This window comes from Erythrolamprus reginae, chromosome 3 (genome assembly GCF_031021105.1).
Source record: "Erythrolamprus reginae isolate rEryReg1 chromosome 3, rEryReg1.hap1, whole genome shotgun sequence".
Taxonomy (NCBI): Eukaryota; Metazoa; Chordata; class Lepidosauria; order Squamata; family Dipsadidae; genus Erythrolamprus; species Erythrolamprus reginae.
The window spans coordinates 154,905,317-154,927,319 of record NC_091952.1 but is presented as its reverse complement, the minus strand read 5'-3'; the positions used below and the strand labels follow the sequence as shown (position 1 = coordinate 154,927,319).

At 38.8% G+C, this 22,003-nt stretch overlaps 1 protein-coding gene across 9 annotated transcripts in view; it reads left to right on the top strand.

Annotated features, from left to right (window-relative positions):
* The window catches only part of CTNND2 (catenin delta 2), a 269,783-nt gene that overhangs the window by 228,012 nt on the left and 19,768 nt on the right, over positions 1–22,003 (top strand). For all 9 annotated transcript variants that reach the window (XR_011558671.1, XR_011558672.1, XM_070747087.1 and 6 more), the window contains one exon: positions 18,277–18,403. Coding sequence is in view for 7 of the 9 variants with exons in the window: in XM_070747087.1 (XP_070603188.1) it covers positions 18,277–18,403 (127 nt within the window). In the remaining 2 variants the exon portion in view is untranslated. The remainder of the gene's footprint in view (positions 1–18,276; positions 18,404–22,003) is intronic.

Here is a 22,003-nt window from a genome sequence, read left to right as displayed (position 1 = left end):
ATCTGCCGGAGAAGGTCATCGACACAATTCAGGCTGCTCGACGTCCTTCGACTTCAAGGATATACCAGGCTACGTGGGCGGCCTTTTGTACCTTTTGTGACAAGGAGGGCAAGAACCCCAAGGAAGCATCGGTGATTACGGTGTTGGAATTCTTGCAAGCAGGAATAGATCGGGGTCTGGCTCCTAACACCTTAAGGAGACAGGTGGCAGCACTCTCCACCATGATCCAGATACCAGAGGCTCGTTCGTTAGCCCATCATTCGTGGGTCAGAGACTTTATACGTGGAGCCTCAAATTCACATACACCACCGGTACGGAGATTTCCCTCATGGGATTTATCAATAGTACTCAAGGCGTTGACAAAACCACCATTTGAGCCTCTGAGATCCATTCCAATCAGGCTCCTCTCCTTGAAAACAGCCTTCCTAGTAGCGGTCACATCGGCACGCAGAGTGTCAGAAATTTCAGCACTCTCTGTGAGGCCAGATTTGTGTATCTTTTATCCAGACAGAGTGGTACTCCGCTTGGATCCGTCATTCATCCCCAAGGTGAACACTTTGTTCCACAGGAAACAAGAACTTATCTTGCCTGACTTTTGCACGCATGGAAACCATCCGTCAGAATTAAGATGGCATAAGGTTGATGTACGACGTGCTCTAAAGATTTATATCAGGAGAACGGCAGCATTCAGGAAGTCTGAGACTTTGTTTATTTCGTTTGCTCAACACAGAATGGGACTTGGACTATCTTCTAAGTCAATAAGCCGTTGGCTAAAGGACTGTATTCTAGAAGCCTACAGGGCGGGAGGTCATGATCCCCCGCAGGGCTTAACGGCTCATTCGACCAGGAGTGCGGCCACATCGGCGGCCTGGACGACACAGGCCTCTATAGAAGACATTTGCAGAGCTGCTACTTGGGCGGCACCTACGACATTTATTAAGCACTACAAGTTGGACTCATTTGCGTCTGCTGAGGCAGCGTTTGGCAGGCGTGTGCTACAGAAAGTGTGTGCATCTCCAACGTCCCAGTTAAGACCTTCTCCCTCCCATGGGCAGTAAATCTTTGGTATATCCCATGTTGGACTCTCCTTCCAGATGCAGTGGAGAAGACCCGTTGTACCTACCTGAACGGTCTTCTCGATGCACTGGAAGGAGAGTCCAAACCCACCCGACTAGTTGAAGTTCAGAGACGTCGGAGATGGGGAGTTGAAGTTAGTTGTATTAATAAAAGTTGGTTATCCTCTTACATTGGTTTTTTCGTTTTTAAAACTGGGGCTCATGGGAGCAGTAAGGGGGCGGTAGCTATTATTATGCTAATTATAACTCAGTCTCTACCAATAGGATTGGTACATTACCCATGTTGGACTCTCCTTCCAGTGCATCGAGAAGACCGTTCAGGTAGGTACAACGGGTCTTTTCCACAAAAATGGGGCTGGTTTTGCTCTCTAATTACCTCATCAAGCATGACTGGAGAAGGAATTCTGGGAGTTGAAGTCCACTAGTCCTAAAGCTGGCAAGTTTGAAGACCCCTAGGTTAGGGATTATGGTGCAAGGATATTCAAATTTGGACTTCAACTCCCATTCCTGAGCTAGCATGACTGGAGGAGGAATTCTGGAAGTTGAAGTCCACTAGTCTTAAAGCTACCAAGTTTGAAGTTTTTAAAAAGTGTACATAATTGTAAAAAGTATACATGTTTGTAAAACGTATTCTGCTACACTGGTATTTTATTAAATGATTTATTACTACACCAATACTTTTTTCCTTGTTTCCCACCTCTAAAATCTAGGTGTGTATTATACTCCGGTGTGTCTTATGCTCTGAAAAATGTGGTATATTTTTCTGAGTTTTCACAAAAATCAGTTTCTTGCTCTGGAGAAGACATTGCCATCAGCAAAAGTAATCATAATCAACTTTGGAGTTTCTCCATTTTGGTGGAGATAGTATCCAGAAATTGGTTGACCCTAGTCTGCTGATTGGACTGAGTCTCTCAGAGCTGTAAGGACATGCCTTCATTGGTAATGATCTCAAGCTTTTGACTCAGTCCCACAGCTAGGACAGACCTGTCAATTCCCCCTTAAAGAACATTTAATTCTATGGACTATTCCTGGACTTTATTTCTTCTACACAGTGAGTGGTTTCACTGACTGACTCCCAATCATAATGGTTGAGTCGCTGAGCTTTCTGATAAGAACCCCTCAAAAGCCAAACGTGCCTCAAAGTCTGGAGGCAGGACAGAGATGGCTCATAAGGGCTCTAAAGCAGCCCAAAAAGATGAGCATAGGAGAGAATGGGCCCTTGAAAAGCTCTGTGCTAGAGCTGACAGTAAAAGAGCTCAACTGTCAGAAATAGGAAGAGAACCAAGCCACTCCAATAGGCTGTACTTGCTGGGCCTGTCACTAGAGGGAACTGGAGAGCAGTTTTCTTCACACGGCTCCTTATTGCCTGTCACCAATACAGGACTATGGGGCTCAGTGTCAGACTTGCCAAATACTGCAGGGATTTGTGAGCAAATCTGTAAAAGAGCCAGAACTGTTCCTGAGGTCACTTTCACCGCAACAGCAGTGAGACTTTGCCCAGACATGCGGCAGAATCAGTAATTCCAGAGCATATGCGATCAATTATTGCAGAAGCCACCAGGCAGGGCATAACTGCAGGAATGCAGTGTTGTGGTTAGCTCTGGCCCAGCTCCTGCCCCAAGGACTGTGGAGGTGGAGGTGGGGAAAACATCCAAATGTCACAGACCTGTTTTGCTGCCAACAGAGTCAGCCAGTGAATGAGCATCTGAAGAAGGAAGTGTCTGTGAGATGGAAGAGGGGGGCCTGGCAGACAGCCCAGGAAGAAGCCAGTCCTCATTATCTTCGATAGACTCTGATGAAGAAACAATGATAGACCCACGCATACGTAGAGCTATGCATAGGAGAGAACAGCTTCAAAAGTATTACAGGCGATAAGAGAGTCCACCTGTGGTTGGGTGGGGTTCAAGTAATTAGGGCTGCTGTTAAATGGGCAGCGTGCCGGCCTCGCAGTGTGGAAGATTATCTGATCGTACTTGTGGACCTTGACTTGCAGTTCAAGATTGTTCTTAGGACTCTGTTTGGATTTCAGGACTTTGACCATAAATCATAGTGTGTTTTACAACGTCTGAAGAGTAGTGGCTGTGACGAATTTCACAGTTACTGGTTAATTGACTGGAGTTTTATTGTCTTTGTTATCTCACTGCATTCAAGTGTGTTTTGTTTTTACAAGAAATCCCTTTGAATTTAAAAAGGGAGTTTTGCTTCTATTTTTCTTTGGATAAAGAAAGCGCCAGGCATGGGGGAGTTGAGATAGCTCTTCCCCCTAGGCCATTACAAGTTATGCATGGTATGTTTGTGTGTATGTTTGGTTTTATAATAGGGGTTTTTAGTTGTTTTTTATTATTGGATTGTCCATGTTGTGTTTATTATTGTTGTTAGCCGCCCCTAGTCTGCGGAGAGGGGCGGCATACAAATCCAATAAATTGTTGTTGTTGTTGTTGTTGTTGTTGTTGCTGCATTTTCCCATGTGTGTGTCTGTTTTGGCTACTTTTACCTTTAATTGAAGGCTTGTGTCATAAACCGGCAGAACATGCATCCGTCCAGACATGCACCCACAGTAGCCTCTGCTTTCTCTGTGAATCCTTGCCATTGTCTGGCTCCCCACTGCAAGGGGACTTTCGGGAAGCCTATTCACCAGTTTCCCTCCCAGAGGAGCATTATCCAGTCCCTGAGGAGAAAGGCAAAAAGAGACTTTCAGATAATGAAGGAATATGGCCTGACAGCCAGTCTTTATGGGGCTTTTCCAACCTGCCCTGTTTAAGTCCATCCTCTTTAAGGCAAAAAATTCAGCCCGCCATAGGGCACATGCAACAGATCCAGAAGCACTGGAGATTCCGGTTGATCAACCTGACCCCTTTTCTCTGAGCCAACTGCAGAGGCTGATATCATTCCCTTGCTAAAATTATTTATTGGGGTGGTCAGGAGGCTCCTGCGTTTGTCAGAAAGGCACCGCAGCAGTGACATGGGCTTCATGCTCTGTATATTCCACAACAGGTAGTGTGACCAAGCCTAGCTCCACGTGGTGATCCTAAGAGCTCAACCTTACTATAGGACTCCAGTTTAAAGAACACAGGCAGCCCGGAATTTATAAGAGTTTCGTGCTCCACAACAATTTAAATGATTGTGGGCAGTGCAAAGAATCTTGGCTCTACACCGCTAGACCTGGGGGGCTCAAGTGATACCTTAAAAAGCCCAGGCAGCCTGATCCCATGAGGAACTTTGTGCTCCTAAATATTCTAAAATTGCAAGATGCACAGAGGGGTCTTGGTTCCACACCGCTAGTTCCAAGGGCTTAAAAAGCAAAAAACAAAAGGAGCTTCGTGCTCCAATTTAAACAGCCCAGTTGCCTGCCAGGAATACTGGCTACAGGCAGGAAACTGCTAAAGCTGCCTGAGCCCTTAGGGAAGGGCATCAAAGGCACCAACTTTCTTATTTTAATTCATGTTGATGTATTTGATTGAAGACAAGGTACTGATTTTTAATAAAACAGTACTGGATTAGGAGTTTGCTTGAGATTTTTTTCTTTCCTTCTTACCTAGTTGTAGAGAGGAAGCTTGGAACCGGCATTCCCATGTCTCCAGACAAGTGATTTGTGATGTCAAAACTGTTAGCACCAGCCATCTGTTATTAAAACATAACATGATACAAAAATGTCCTGCTGTATATTGCCAAAATTCTGGAATATTTTACCTACCACCAAAAGATCTCCCCACCCCATCCTGGCTTCATTCACTTAAGGAATTCTTCTTTTAAGGAAAAACATCCACAAAATTTTTTCCATGGTCTTCAAAGTACAATAAATAAAATGTTCATCATTTAATACACACCAGAGTATGTTTTGGTTATTAAATAATAAGAATTTTATTCAAATTTCATTAAATCAGACAAATTTTGCAGTTATTAAAAGTATGTCGAAACACTGTTAAAAGAAGCTATATTGGGAAAAAATCAAAATTAGTTATAAAGCAATAGAGATAATTGATTAAAACAGATATATTCAAAATTGCCAAGTATAAGCATCTGTACAAATATTGACAATCTGTGAACCTACACCAGATAAAATGTTTTAAGCACTAGCAAAAAAAAATTGCCTAGCAGCATATAAAATAAATGTGTGCAAATTAGGGAGGGACACAGTGGCCTAGAAATTAAGATGCTTGCCTCTCATTCAGAAGGTTGATAGTTCAATCCTATGTAGCAACAGAAGTTTCTCTCAAGAGAAAATGACTGCTGTGAACTCCCCACAGGTGTCAGGAATGGCATCTGGTCCTTAGACATTCAGCTCGATTCAAGTCGCCCCAACTTTATCCCAAATTAAGAGATTATTGCCATGATGGCGAACCTATGGCATGCATGTGAGAGACACGCAAGCCATCGTCCCAGCTGAGCTCTGCCATGCATGTGCCTTCCGCCAGCCTGCTGGTCTTTTGGTCTTTGCCATATGTGCAAAGGGGCCGTATGTGCATACACAGGGAGGTAAGGTGCATGCAGTGAAGGGCTACCAAAATTTTTATTACCACACTGTGGGCACGACTTATGCAGGATGCCCTGCATTTTCTTCCAACATCTTTCAGAGCAAATTGGGTGCTCTGGGGTGAAGCTCCATTTTCGCTGCCCCACTGCATTCCCTGCCATCCAGGCTGTAGCCCATCCCGAGTGTATGCGAAGGGACAATGCAGGCATGCCTGGGGTGGGACACATATGGGGGCCGCATGCATATGTGTGGGGTGCATGTCAGGGGCTGCATGAGCATGCAAGGGGTGGGTGGGGTGCATGCACATAACCACATGCACGGGGGTGGGGCACAGGGGCCATACACTCATTGCATTTTGTGAGGTCTTTGGACAACAAAGTTAACTATCACTAGATTACTGGGGTTTTAAAAAATAGCAAGAGAGACAGAGAAGTGTACATTCACATATGTATTTGCTTCAAATTGCACTGAGGCTATATCAGCTTAAACCCCATCAACTGAATTTAAGTAGGTTGGTTTAAACAAATACTCTCCTCAAACCTCATGTTTGAATGTTGCAATATGAAATAAGCAATTATTGTTATATTTTCCTATCTAATACTTTTGTCAATCCTCATTTGGGGTTGCAAAAGAATAAAGATTGATATTATGTCATCCTTTCTTGAACATACCATCATGGCATAAAGCAAACACTACCCTGTTTTCCCCAAAATAAGACATCCCCTGATAATAAGCCCAATCAAGCTTTTGAGTAGATGGCAAAAAGGCCAGGCGCTTATTTCAGGGTTCAAAAAAATATAAGACAGGGTCTTATTTTCAGGGAAACACGATAACTAAATTCAGAAATTGTTTGTTTTCTATTCCTTTATTTGCCATAGGTGACTTATAAAGATATGATGTGGATACCCAAATTATACAGGCAGTATGGGGTCATAGTCTATGTGTATTGCATATGCCTTATAATCAGACTTATTATCTATATAGTGTAGGTTGACTAATTAAAGGGTATTTCAAAGTACAACACAAGAATGCTGTGTTTTTATTCTTTTAGTCAAATATGAGCCGATATAGCGCAGCAGATAGAGAGCAGTAATGCAGGCCACTAAAGCTGACTGTAGATCTGTAGGTCAGCGGTTCAAATCTCATCACCGGGTCTAGATTGACTCAGCCTTCCATCCTTCTGAGGTGGGTAAAATGAGGACCTGGATTGTAGGGGCAATATGCTGGCTCTGTTAAAAAGTGTTATTGCTAACATGTTGTAAACCTCCCTGAGTCTAAGAAAAAGGGCAGCATTAAATAAATAAATAAATAAATAAATAAATATGGAATATCAACATTATCAGATATACTTTGAAGACAGTTGTATTGTATATTTAAAATTATTGTGTGACAGTTTAAAAATCTGGCAACAATAATTGGCATTTGCTAAATTTTGCTCTTAGTTGCTTATGCCAAGGCTGCTGAATGTGGTGCATTCCATAAAGCCAAGGCATTTACTTGACTGCTAAAATGTAGATTTAGAATTGCAACAAATTTTTGGATGCTTTGTAACTTTTGTTATTAAAAGATTGTATCACTGCAGAGAGTAGGATGTGTTCTTTGATCTTTCTCTAAGACAGATAGAAATGCTCTTTATGGTACATCACTCTGAATAACTGACTGACAACCTTCCTTTTGAAGTTAGTTATTCAATGAAATCTCAAACTTGCTTTAGGCAAAAGAATTGAGACAAGATGTCTGAAGGGCTTATGTAGGTCAAGGCTGCAGTTACGGTACTTTCGGTTGTATTCAAAAGTAAATGAATGTGGCTTTCAAAAAAGTCTAATATTTCTTGGTTAAAATTGCTGTGGCTTTTACCAGAACTAATCTTTCAAACATGGTAGCGTTGACTAGTCCAGGGGTAGGGAACCATGGGCCTTTTATGACTTGTGGACTTGAACTTGCAGAATTCCTGTCATAAAAGTCATTGAAGGACCTAGGTTCCTCACCCCTGGACTAGAACTAAAATTCAGTGGATCTCTCAACTGAAAAAAGCAAATTTTACCAATTACAGTTTTTTCCTGTTAACTGCCATGCTACCTCTGGTACAAAAACAACAAGAACTTTCCCAGCTGCAGCATTACCTGGTTTCCATGCTTATATGTATATGTTTTGTAACTTGCTAGTATTAACCTGTATGACTCAAGCAGAGGTTGAATTCACAAAGCGTCTTTCTGTGACCAAGTGAAACAAAACCGGCTTACTTTGCAGCCTGGATTCTGTTCATCTTTTTATCATAGAAAATGTTGAATTGAATAAGCAAACTTGCTTATGTGCTTAAGATGTGTATTAAAAGTAGACATGCAATAGATACTCCAGCCATTAACAGTATATCATGTTATAGCACCCAGTGAGTCATAAGATACTATATAAAAGCAATCCACATAAATCATAATAGGATACTAAATAAAATCAGTCATCATAAATCATAAGATACAAACAGAAAAGTTATAGTCATAAAAAGCTAAGGAAATAGATAATAGGAGAGAAGAGAAAGATAGTAGTGATACAGCCCTTCTAGATAGTTTAACATCCCAGGCCATAAAACAGTGCTGTGGGAATTACCGTGTTTCCCCGATAGTAAGGCAGTGTCTTACTTTCTTTTTACCCCCAAAAGCCCCCCTATGTCTTACTTTCGGGGTATGTCTTATATTGGAAAAAATAAGACACACCCGGCCAACCCACCTACCCGAACCCGCAACACCCGTGTCCGGTAAAAAGTAGTAGCACCCTCCCCCCCACACACAAACACACGGAGACACATCCGCATCCCCGCCTGCCCGCCCCGTCCGGAGCTGCCGGAAAGGAGGCGGGCGAAGGAGGGCGCAGCTCCGGCCGCTCGCCTCGCCCGCCCACCCGGCGTCTCCGAAGCTTACCGGTCTCTGGCGGGCGCCTTTCGGCAGGAGAAGCCTTCGCTGGGCTGCTTCGCTGCTTGTTGCTGTTCCTGCTGCTCCCGCTGCTCCCGCCGTGTTGCCCGTCCCGGCCGGTAAGCTTCGGAGACGCCGGGTGGGTGGGCGAGGCGCCGGAGCTGCGCCCTCCTTCGCCCGCCTCCTTTCTGGCAGCTCCCCGCGCGCCCTTCGCCTCGAGCTCCCTTTGGAGCCTGCCGCCGCGCTTCCTCCGCCGGCCGAGGAGTCCTCCTTATCCGCGCCGAGTTTGGAGTAAGGCTTGAAGCTGGACTTGTCCTCGGCGGGCGAGGCGGCGGCCCTGGCCGAAGCGGCGCGGCTCTGGCTGCGGCACGAGCGGGAGCTCCAACTGTGCTTCCTGCGCAAGCCCAACACCGACAAAGAGACGTCCAAAGGCGGACCCTTGAAGCTCAGCGGCATCGGCGCCGAGGACAAGTCCAGCTTCAAGCCTTACTCCAAACCCGGCGCGGATAACGAGGACTCCTCGGCCGGCGGAGGAAGTGCGACGGCGGCAGCAGGCTCCAGAGGGAGCTCGGGCGGTGGCCGCCCCGCCGCTTTGGCCAGGGCCGCCACCTCACCCGCCGGGTGGCCCAAGCTCTGGGCGCACAGCTCCCTCGCTTTTACATAGTACCATGTTTTCCCGAAAGTAAGACATATGTCTTACTTTCGGGGTATGGCTTATATTAGCCGACCCCCCTGAAACCCCCCATATGTCTTACAATCGGGGGGGGTCTTACTATCGGGGAAACACGGTAGTTGTTTAGTTGTTCGAATTGTTCTTGTATCTAATTGTGTTGGCATGCAATGCCCTGTAGCATCACCTTAACAAAAGGAGTTGAAACAATTTATGCTCAGGATTGTGTGTGGGGGGGGGGTCTATATATTTTTACAGCCTTCTTTCTAGCTAGTGCAGTATACAGGTCCACAATTGAAGGCAGGCTGTTTGCAATTGTTTTTTCTGCAGACCTAACTAGTCACTGAAGTTTGTGTCTCTCTTGTTTGGTTGCTGTGCCAAACCAAAGTTAGAGATGCAAATATATCTGTTTATATCATTTTATATCTGTTAAAGAAAAGAAATATTGTATTGTTGTCATATTTTACATGGCGAGATGAAGTATACTGCTGCTATGAAACCATTTCCAACTTCTTTGGGCTACATTCCTCCTTGTTGTGATAAAATAAAATAAGACTCTTAAGGGAAATTAAAATGACCAGTGCATGCAGCTAGAAAACAAATTATTCTAGAACTTTATGAGTGAGTCCATGCAACTAATAATTTCAGCACTTTCATATTCAGTGTAAGCAAGCTATATTGTTCAAGAATCAGCAGAGGGAATAATGGTTTATTAGGTCTCATTATTACATGAATACAGATATATTCATTTGGGGGAACCTATTTCTATGGCGCAAGTTTTAGTTAATTTAATCTCCATCCCAGGATTGCACTCTTATTATTTTACACACAATTAAGCAGGCTGTCCAACTGCTCTCTCTGTACCAAGTTAATTTAAATAGTGGTTTTCCTTCTAAAACAATAACACATACTTTTTAAAAAGCAATATCTCACTTAAGGAAAGTGTTCTTTTAAATTCTCCAAAAGATATCATTTCATTCTTGCTTTACCAGCTTATTGCAGCCCTTTAACAAGGATGATTCCTGCCCCTTTTTTCATTTTGTTTCTTTGGGGGGTTTTGTCACAGGCTTTAATGCAGGCAACCTTCCGTTGTTTTTGTGCTGTTCTAAAGGCTCAGTTATTCTTTGTTTCGATTCATTTCTTTTGTTAGACAGTTCTTTGTGAGAAAAAGGTATAAGAGAGAATGCCTGATTTAGAAATGAAAACGGTTCAGTAACAATGTTGGCCTTCTTATTCATACATCCTATTAACTTCATTTTGTTATTAGTTGGACATAATTATTGTATTTGCTCTTAGGCAGTGATGGCGAATCTTGTTTGGTTCACATGCCAAAAGAGTGTGTGTTGGCTGTGCTAGCATGCTTGCACGTGCCCACACCCTTTCCCTCCACACCACACATGTGCACCCCAGCGCTGGCCCCCGCATGTGCACAAGCTTCACTGAAGCCTGGAATGTGAAAAAACGGCCAAATGGGTTGAGAAAAGCAGACTTCTGGTTTGCCCGTTGTGATGTTTTTTGCATTTCAGAGAGTTCAGGGAAGCTTGTGCACTATTTTATGGGGGACTCTAAATTATTGCAATTCTAAAGAATTCATTTCTCCTACCAGCCAATAATCATCTTGCATAATTATAATTGCATATTTAATTCCATGTTGAAACATCCAGTATATGGCATTTGCTTAGATAGTTGCTAGAATACTTATGTGCTTCTTAAAATTCATTGAAATGAATATAAAATGAGCTGTTCCTTCTGTTCTTTTGCCAAACAACACAAGAAACTGAATTGTAAGCCATAGCAAGATAAAGCTGTAAGCTATACATGAACCTTTGAATTATTTAAATTGGATCTGAATTTAACCATCCTTAAAACTAAAATTAGAGATAAGATTCATAGGGATAAAAATTGTGTCTTCTCTTTTTGTTCATAACTGCAGCAGCTTTTTAAAATACTGTAGTTTGAAAAAGAAAAAAAAATACTTTCCACTATACAGTACATTGAAAGAATAAATATTCTTAGAAATGTTAGGTAGAGGACATTATAATAATTTTAGGAATACAATGGAAGAAAATGGTCCTGTAATTCTTGTCATACTGATTGAGTAATGGGGTTTTGACATTCAGATATAAGTTAGAAATGCACAGATCCAATAAATGAAAAAAATCAAATTACAGATTTTGATAACACTTTATAAAAAAATAGTTTTTACAGTGTATTTTAATCGTCATTTTGATGTTACGTTTCTCTGTCACACTAAAGATAGATACATTTTGCTTTTGCTACAAGCCATAAATCACTTGTACTTTGTTATATTAGTGATACACACACACATATATATGCATACACATATGCATTTATATACATACGCAAACCTAAATTGCAAAAATTATGTTTAGTCCATTTCATGCAAAATAAAAGAAATAAACTTTAAAGCTTTTTTTAAAAAGAAAATGTAACATTGATTAGCATTCTGTAATGGTGGCAATTTTGAGATGGAAGAAGAAAACGTAGAAATTGTAAAATTGGGCTGAATAAATGAACTGAAGTCATAAAGCTATATACAGTGGTACCTCTACCTAAGAACGTCTCTACTTAAGAACTTTTCTAGATAAGAACCAGGTATTCAAGATTCTTTTGCCTCTTCTTATGGGTGTATGAGAGGCGCATGCTCCTCGCCACTTCAAAGTTCCTCTTTTTTTTTTAAGCCTTAAAGTTTTGGATTTTTTTTATTCCCCTCACCTCACCTTCTTCCTTTGGCAGCAACTGCCCTTCTCCTCTTCCTCCTCCTCACACCCAAATTCTGAGCTTTTATTTCTTTCCTAATGGATTTTCACGCAGTATTTGCTTTTACATTGATTCCTATGGGAAAAATTGCTTCTACTTACAAACTTTTCTACTTAAGAACCTAGTCATGGAACGAATTAAGTTCTTAAGTAGAGGTACCACTATATGATAAATGAAAGCATAGATTAAGGAAGAGGCCCTGGTTCGATACTGAGGGGTTTTGAAGGGAAGGGATTGCCATGGACTGCATATATTTTCCATGCAGAACACTTCAGGTTGAACTAGCAAAAGTTCTTTTCTAAAACCTTTCTTTTCTTTTCTAGCTTGTTCAGTCATTAGCTGAATAGTGATCTCACCTGATATTCAGCAGTCTTAAAAATCTGAGATAGGTATTATTATTAAACTACCTGGGAAATATGAACCTAAAATGCATTAATACTTCATTTTCTAAGAGTCAAAAAAGTAAGAATTAGTTCACTTGCTTTGGCAGTTTCTTTGGCAGAACATTTGTAAGAAAAGCAAATATGAGAAGATAGTTTTATAAGCTCTAAAAGTTTAACTTATTTATTTTAACATTGGTCTTGATTTCCTCCACAGAATATATTATAATTATCTTCACTCTAGTTTGCCAGTCTTTAAATTTGATGAAGCACTCATTTCTGTTGAATTTCATTAGCATCAAAAAGCTATATTCCTAGCAGAGACCATCTATATTGTATTCCAAAACTTTTACACTGTAGTTCTCCACAGTATACAATTATTTCTGAGGTCACGGTTGCTTTTCTGTGAATTGGAAAGGAGAGTGGAGAAAGCATTTTTCTTTCAATACTAATCGAGATCCATTCTCATCTATAACTTTACTATATGAGGGCACCACATAGTAAGTTTCTAAGTCAATTATTGTTTTTACACTTACAGTATTGGCAATATTCCTCAGTATTTGCTTTTCATTCATGATTGATTAAAATAACTTAAATGCTGAGTAAAAACCCACCATGTTTAGTTTCAGAGAATAGAATTCTTTATTGGCCAAGTGTGATTAGACACATAAGGAATTTGTCTTTGGTGCATATGCTCTCAGTGTACATAAAATAAAATGTACTTTTATATATTGTATCATAAGGTACAATACTTAATGATTGTCATAGGAGTCAAATAAGCAACAAGGAAAGAATCAATATTAATGAAATCTTGATACAAGCAACAAGTTACAGTCATACAATCATAAGTGGGAGGAGATGGGTAATAGGAATTACAAGAAAAAGCTAGTAGTAATAGTAGTGCAGGCTTAATAAATAGTTTGACAGTGTTGAGGGAATTATTTGTTTAGCAGAGTGATGGCGTTTGGAAAAAATGTTCTTGTGTCTAGTTGTCTTGGCATGCAGTGCTCTATAGCGTCGTTTTGAGGGTAGTTTACATCCAGGATGTGCGTGGTCAGTAAATATTTTCACAGCCCTCTTTTTGACTTGTGCAGTTTACATGTCAACCTGCCTCAGTGGAGAGCGGGTTGGCAGCAATTGTTTTTTCTGCAGTTCTGATTATCCTTTAAAGTCTGTGTCGATCTTGTTGGGTTGCAGAACCAAACCAGACAGTTATAGAGGTGCAGATGACAGTTTCCTTGGGCACTTTGAGCTTCCTGAGCTGGTGCAGAAAGAACATTCTTTGTTGTGCTTTTTTGATGACATTTTTAATGTTAGGTGACCATTTTAGATCTTGAGATATGATAGAACCTAGAAATTTTCATCCACTGTTTGTTTTATCAGTTATTTGGTGCTTGACAACCTGGATAAAAAAATTAAGTTAAGTGTCACTGAACTATGACCTATATATATCTGCTAGAACTTAAAATTTCATCACTCAGTCCTCCAGAAAAGACTAAGCTAAATAATAGAACAGTTAATAAATACAGATGGATATAAAGACTAAAAGATTAGCTATAATCCCAATGGATACCTTATATTTCAGAAATCTTATTCATTTAAATACTGTGAATATGCTATAAAATATTAATGGAGTTATAATATATTAATATATTAGGACATAATATATTAATATGTTATGCACCTAAAGAGTAGCAGCAGAGTTATTATTGGGCACTCATCTCTTTCTTTGACCTTTTTTTGAAGAATTATTTGCCATATTTTTCAGAGTATAAGACACACCTTTTTCCTCCCTAAAAGAGGCTGAAAATTCAGGTGCGTCTTAAACTCTGAATGCAGCTTTTTTTCAAAGCTTTTTCCCCCCAGATCTAACTAGGTGCTAACAATTTTTCCAGCTCTTATTTTGCAGATTCTTTCATCGTTACTGCCTGCAAAGAATGTTTTCCAAGTCCTGTTCTTGCAGTTTTTTTCATTGCTCTAACTTGCTTCAAATGTTTCTTTCCAGCTCTAACCAGGTGCTAATGAGGTTCCCAGCTCTTACCTGGTTGCAAGCTCTTTCATTGTTACTCTCTCTAAATAAGGTATTTTAAAGCCCTAACCAGTGGATAAAATAATGTCCTGAAACTGGCCAGACTAAGGATGCTAAAAACTAAGGCGCATCTTATACTCCGGTGCATCTTATACTCTGAAAACATTAATATGTACAACTGTAACTTCAGTATTAATAAGTAATAGTTATGAGTGGATTTATCTATTTTAAAAAAATAGTGGGGAAATTGTGAACAGGCTTATGATTCAAAGTCTTCCTAAGACTTTTTTTTAGAATCTTTCTTAGTAGTTATATTAAAAACTAGATCTTATTGCCTAGTTTAAAGAAATTATATATATGCCATATATGTGGCATATATATTAGCATATCATATATTTTTTGCTCAACTTTGCTTAATTAGGATGGATACAAATAGGTTCAGAAATACCCAACATTTTACTTTTGGAGTGGTTACATGCTGACTTCAGGAGTCCCAAATCTATTGTACTTTTACAATATCCAAATCAATTTAATTAAATTCCATTAAAAGTACTAAATCTAAAACTAATTTATGAAGGCAACTAGCATGTCACCTAGTATTTATTTTTGCATTTAATTGATAATATTCCCTTTTGACTTCTAAAAATTGGTTTAAATGTTTACCAGTAATCACTTTTAAAACTGAAGTATATCTAACTTATAAATGGAAATGGAGTAAAGGAAGGCTAATGTTATATTAAATGTTATATTTAATATTATATATCTAATGTTCAATATATAACATTATGTATATAATGTTATAATGCAATAACTGCATTAGAAAAGATGTTGGAGATATAGTCCCTCCAAATCAAATTTGTAATTTGAAATGTATAATATATAACAGCATTTGTTTTGATCTGAAAAGAAAAACATAATTTCATTTAAGTTTCATTTTCATATATTATTAAACTAAAGAGAAGACTGCCCCTGCCAAAAGAAAAGTAAACAACATTTTTTATGTTTCTTGCTATCATTTTGCTTCATGAGCAAATCAAATTACATTTAAACCTCAATTTAATAAGGCAATCAGCAGAAAAATGAATGAAGGAATGTCAAAGCAAAACATAAATTCCTATATTTTATTCCTATAATCTTAAGAACTAGCTCATGTTAACTGTGGTATTAGGTAGCTGAGATCAAAAATCCATACCCAACAAATTTGATTATTGACTTCTGTGGTGAACCGTACGGATCACTTCACAAACAACATGTTCCTATCAGTGTTCCCTCTAATTTTTTTTTTGGGGGGGGGCGGAAAAGTATAGTGTTTGAGCGGCAGTCCCTTCGGGACTGGGCAACATAGAAGTATGTATGTATGTATGTATGTATGTATGTATGTATAAATAAATAAATAAATAAATAAAGTGGGTGCGTGCTATCACACATGCGCGAGTTCTTGCATCCATAATTCTATATTTTCAATGGTTTATTTTCAAATACACAGTAATCATTCAACACTCCAAACTACCTAAGATTAGCCTCTTACAACAGCTATTGCAAATTATAAATCTTTCCCTCTAGAAATACCAAGATGTATTTGAGAACTTTAGGTTTAGTCTGTCAGTCTCAGATTAAAAACATTATCAATATCCAATATATTCATAAATGTATTTAATAAGTCAAAAAAGTCTGGCTCGCCTTACAGTTTCTCACGTCTGTCTCTCACATTGATGATGACCATTCCATCTTTGTCTTTGTCCATTCTCAAATACATCTTGGTATTTCTAGAGGGAAAGATTTATAATTTGCAATGGCTGTTGTAAGAGGCTAATCTTAGGTAGTTAGCAGTGCTTAAGTGGGTGCTAGAACAAATCAAATATAATAAATTAACCATACCTATTGGTACATCCAGACTTTCTATCTTTCTCTGCCTGCCTTTCTCCCTCTTTCTCTCCCTTCCTTTTCCCTCTCTCTATCCTACTTTTCCCTCTTTCCTTTCTATCTCTCCCTCCCTCTTCCCTTTCTATCTTTTTCTCCCCTGCCTTTCTCCCTCTTTCTCTCCCTTCCTTTTCCCTCTCTCTATCCTACTTTCCCCCCTCTCCCTCCTTTATATCTCATCCTCCCTTTTTCCTTTCTCCCTCTTTCCTTTCTCCCTCTTTCTTTTCTATCTCTCCCTCCCTCTTCCCTTTCTATCTTTCTATCCCTTAAAATCCAGGATTTAATTTAATCTATGTTTGTAGAGCAGCAACAGTTCTCATTTCAAATTCCAGCGCGGAGGTCGGTCCGCCGTGCTGAATTTGAAATTCCTGGGCTGAGAGGTAAAAACCTCTGCGCCATAGTGCACTGCACAGCTTAGAGGGAACTATGGTTCCTATCATATCTTTGAAGCCACAGGTCTTTTCAGAGAGGTATCAGAATAGGTTATTGCAGAGCTGTCTCCCAATCTCTTAGGAGCATCTTTTCATATTAAAACTTTTGATACTCTCAGGCTAAATAAATAAGTCCACTATTTGCCAACTTAAAGCAATGGCTTCATTGCTTGCTTTGTTCCCAATTCACATTCACTTTTTCTAGGAAATGTCTATTAAGTAATTTTGGATTACTTAATAGAAACTACTCCATTAGTATGGAATTTTCACAGAGAAATGCTGTCATTCACCAGATAGCAGCATTTAGAGAGTAGAAATAAACTATTTTGTAATGTTTTATTTGTTATAATTGAAATAATTGTGTACTTTTAGAGATTTGAAACTTTAAGAAGTTATTCTAAACAAAATCAATTCAAAGATTATATAGAAATTTAAAATTTATATAGAAATTTAATTTTATAGGTGTATTCTGGTCTTTCCCATATAAGATTAATAGAATCTTGGAGACATTTCGTTGAGATCCCACTCGTCATCTTCAGGCTGGTGCTTTCGGCTTCATGCTAGGGTGAACAAAACGTGATTGGAGCTGCCGTCCTTTTATAAATACTGGTGTGTGTGTGTGGTTGTGGAGTGCTGGCTCAACTGCTGCAAGCTGTGATTGGCTGTGTTGTAACATCCTGATTAGTTGATGGGATAACACCTTGAATAATTGATGCAGTTGATGTTTGCACATTAGGGGTGACTTCCTGAGTATTGTTGCAGTTGATGCCTGCAGACTAGTCAACTCTTTTGTAATGTATGTCTGTAGTGTAACATCCCAGGTTTTGGTTTGGCTCCAAGTTTGTGGTCTGGCTATGTGTTTGCTTTGTTTGGGTGTTGGAGTGAGGTGCAGCAGTTGGAGATGCCACCATGGTTTGGCTTCTGGGTGGTGGTGGTATTTTGTCTGTGGGATGGGTATGGGTTTAGAACTGGTGATGGTGATTGGTGGTGGTGGCATCCTGTGTTGTTCTGGGTCCGGTGTTAGTTTTCATGGCTGGAATTTGTTTGTTGATTAGGGTTAGTTTCCAGATGTCTGATAGGCGGGAGGCATCATCATGTTTGTTCATGTTGTGGGGGTGTTTTTCTATTTCAGTGGCTTCCATAATTATTCTCATGTTGGAGTGTTCAGTTTTGAAAATTAATTTAGTTGTTTCAAAATCAATTTCATGTCCTGTTGTTTTCAGGTGTTGGAAAATGGAAGAAGTTTTTTCTTCTTTTCTGACTGCATTCTTGTGTTAACGCACGCATCGCAGAACACAAGAAAGTTAGAATAAAGTCACCCTCATACATTCACATTACAGTATATATGGGTCTATGTATTGGTGAAGGGAAAGTCAATCAGCCTGCACTTAATGCACATTTCAAAAGAAATATTATTTTGAGAAAAGGATTTTTAAGTAAAAATATAGATAGAGACAGATAATGTTGAAGACCTGCCTGTTAATAAAGAATAAGGCTGGCCCTCAACAAGGGAGTTTGTTAAATAAATAAATATTTCATATTTGTATTTTCTTTCATAGTTGTATCCTGTTCAGCCTTTTTATTATTCTTGTATGCTGTTCCTATGCAGGATGGATGGTCACAGTATCATTTTGTAGCTTCATCATCAACGATAGAGAGGGATAGGCAAAGACCGTATTCTTCCTCACGCACACCTTCCATCTCTCCGGTGCGCATGTCTCCCAACAATCGTTCAGGTAAGATATGTAATTGAATAATTAGGGAAACAACCATCAAAGTCAAATCAAGAACTGAAATGTTATCAAGGGAAAATTTTTATTGTTTAATCTATTTTCTGCTTAATGAATGTTTGATGCTAACATGAAATGTTCTGGATAAAGCAGAAAAGGGAAATTGTCCACAAATGGTGCTCTGAGCGGCTGGGAGGATTCCCCCCCCCCCCGACTGTCTAACAGCTGATTTCACTGACAAAGCTGACTCTTTGGTGGCAAAATGTTGCCTAGATTGAACAGGAGCAACTAGGTATGACCCCAGATGACTCTCGGGAGGCCACTCACTTACCAATTAATCAGAATCTTGATGGTTGTAGTTCACAGTAAAAACAACTGGAGAGTCATGTCTCCATCATTTCCTATCAGCTGTTCAGATATTTAAGTGTGCCTTCATTTTAAAAAAAAATTAATTTGTTTTCTTTCATTTTTGCTTTACTTTTTAAATGTTAAACATCTGGTTGAATGCTGATCTATTTTTATTCCTTGCTGGATTATAAACCTAAAATTTATATCCTTTAATAACTGCATTTTTTTCTATAATAATGAAAAATGTCATTTTTGCCACATGGAAGTCAATGGCACAATGATTTATTTCTTGCATAGAGTAAGTAAGCTGATTTACATTGGACTCTTATAGTAAGATGTTTGTTTTGCCACTTTTTATAAGAACTGTGCTATTTACTATATTTCTGAAAATTTCTCTAATCTTTTTTTCCTCTTAAAGAGAACGGAACTTTCCATTTTATCTCTTTTATTTACTCTCTATGCTGAGAAAAATTATCTCAATTCCTCCTGCAGTTAGCTAACTGTAGAACAGATTGCCCTTGAGGTGAATTGTGTATGTTTTTGGATTACGCTAAAAATGGTAACAACAAAAGCTTTATGGCACGTGTTTGAAAAGAAGAATGTTTCATAGTTTAAAAGCTCTTTTTGAAAATTTAGATAAGTTCAGTGAAGCAACAACAATTATAAATCACCCTAAAGAGGCTATTCAGATATAGACAACAACAGAATTACATTTGCAGTCAGATGGATTAGAAATTAATCTGTTGCAACAGAGTTGGAAGAGAAGAAACTTTGTGGAGAAATTACAGATTTGGTGGATAATGATAAAGGGCTATGAATCTAAAAAATTTGGAGATGACAGAATGTTTGAAAAGTAATTATATGAAGGTATCCACAACAAAGATTTATGACTTTGGAAATGCAATTATGTGGAAAGACCCCAATATTAATTTTAAGAAAAAGTTTTATTATTAAGAATTATTCAAGGGTAATTGATTCTGGATGGACCAGGGACAATGACTGAAGTGAATAAAGCTTTCTGGAAATTAATTCTCTTTCTTTTTGTCTTGTTTGATTTTGTTTCACTTTTTTATTGGAGTTGTTTTTTAACTTTTAAATAAAATTTAAAATAATTTAAAAAGTAGAAAAGAAGCAGTTCCCATTTCTGATACTGTGTGGGTTTTGTCAAATTGAGGAATTATTGCTCATTACTATTTTAGTTAACTAGATTCAAATCTATACTTTAACTGCTTAAATACTTAACTACAAATCTATACTCTCTTGAAACCGTACACCAATCTGGAATTGAAAGTAGAAGAAGAATTTGTAGCTTGTGTGGGCACACACTTCAGACCTCTCAAGATCTCTCATCCATTGTGCTTTTTCCTGCCCCACTACACAAATCTTTTAAACATTTTCTGGCAAACACAAAGTGAGCCTTCACCCCAAAGCATATTCCCCCCTCTGAATTTGGATTATTACACAACCATATAAAATAATATAAAATCACACCATATAAAATAATACAAAATCACACACTACAAGGCAGAGTAACACCTGGACTAAAGCAAAACTTTGTGAAAAAATAATTGTTATAAGTTCTCATCCCATATATAAATTACTTTGAACAAATGCAATGTCTTTGGATTGATTTAAAGCCAAGATATGAAAATATGGAATATAAGAAAACTTCATCAAAAACTTGAATTGCCATAATGTTGTCTTTCTAAAGTCCCTTGCGTTGTTCTTTGCTCCAATTATAATTTCTCTACTAATAAACTTTACATCCAGTTTTAGAACCAATTAGAACCAAGGGTAAAAAATCCTTCCACCCATTGGAACTTTTTCCCTATATCAGTACGTACATCAGAAATGGGATGGGTCTTATTTTTCCAGTGATAACAGTTCTAGGATACATCAGATCAATAATAATGTCTGTCCAGATATCTCTCCTGCTCAACCTTTCCTCATTATCTGACTAGTCCAGAATATAAATACAGACAGAGGAGGGCGGTTTTATGATTGGGAGAACTTTGTGTCTATTTTTAGGGCCAGAATTATTACAGCTCAATGACAGAGCATCAATATTGCATATTCAGGCAAAGCAGAGCTGAGGAAAACTTCGGTTGAGATCGTTGTGAACTTCTCATAAATGATAATCCATGAAGGTGGGAGATTAGTGATCTCTAGGTATCTTTCTATATTTGTATGCATAAAGCATATTTCTATTAGAGTCTTCCTTCATAGATATGCTGCTCAGGATAATCTGTAATTTTTTTAAAGGAGACCAAAGCACAGGTCCCTAAAAAGGATTTTAATTTGCCCAATTTTTTGACCGGGTTTTTCAAACTTATAATCCTAAAATATCTAGACTTCCAGAAATCTCCGGACAGCATTCTGGAAGTTGAAGTCTACACATCTTAGTATATCACTTTGGATGGTATGGTAAAGCACATTCTACATTCATGAGTATTCCCTTATATTCTCTATGGGATCATAAAAGAATATTAAAAGTGTTTTTATGAATGAACTCAATAATTCCACAGATGAAATCTCTAGTCTTTCATTGACAAATACACAGAATTGATGTTTAAAGAATTTCTTTCAGGAAGAGCAAAAATAAACAAGTTCTGATTAATTTCACTGGGGATATACAAAATATAAAATAATTCTGTTAGATGAGGCTTTGAATCATAACACACAAAACTACCTCCTTTATCGATGTAAGTGTTCCCATCATTTTAAGTAACATTTGCCAGATTTAGCAAGAGGGGACATATAGCAGTGCTTGTCCAGGAAAATTACATTGCATTGTCATTTCATTACCAGTATCTCATAGAGAACCAGTAGTGAGTTCCTGCCGATATGGCTAATTGTGTGCACCTCCGTGGCTCTGGTGCACGAGCATGGGTTGGAGCACAATTTTGCTTCCGGCACCTGAAACACCTCCCCCGGGCATGTACAATTTATGTATGGTATGTTTGAGTGTGTGTTTGTTAGCAAAATGGGGTTCTTTTAAATATTTTAAATTATATTTAGATTTGTTATAAATTGTTGTGTTATGCTGTGAGCCGCCCCGAGTCTGCGGAGAGGGGCGGCATACAAATCTAAATAATAAATAAATAAAATAAATAAATAGCAAAATCTCGCATGGGGAGGTACATGCGTGCATGTTTCAGTGCGGATGTTTGCTTCCGCACATGCATCCTAGCAAAAAACTTCACCAAAATACATGCACACCTGCATCCCCATACAAGATTTTGCTACCTGCACAGGTGC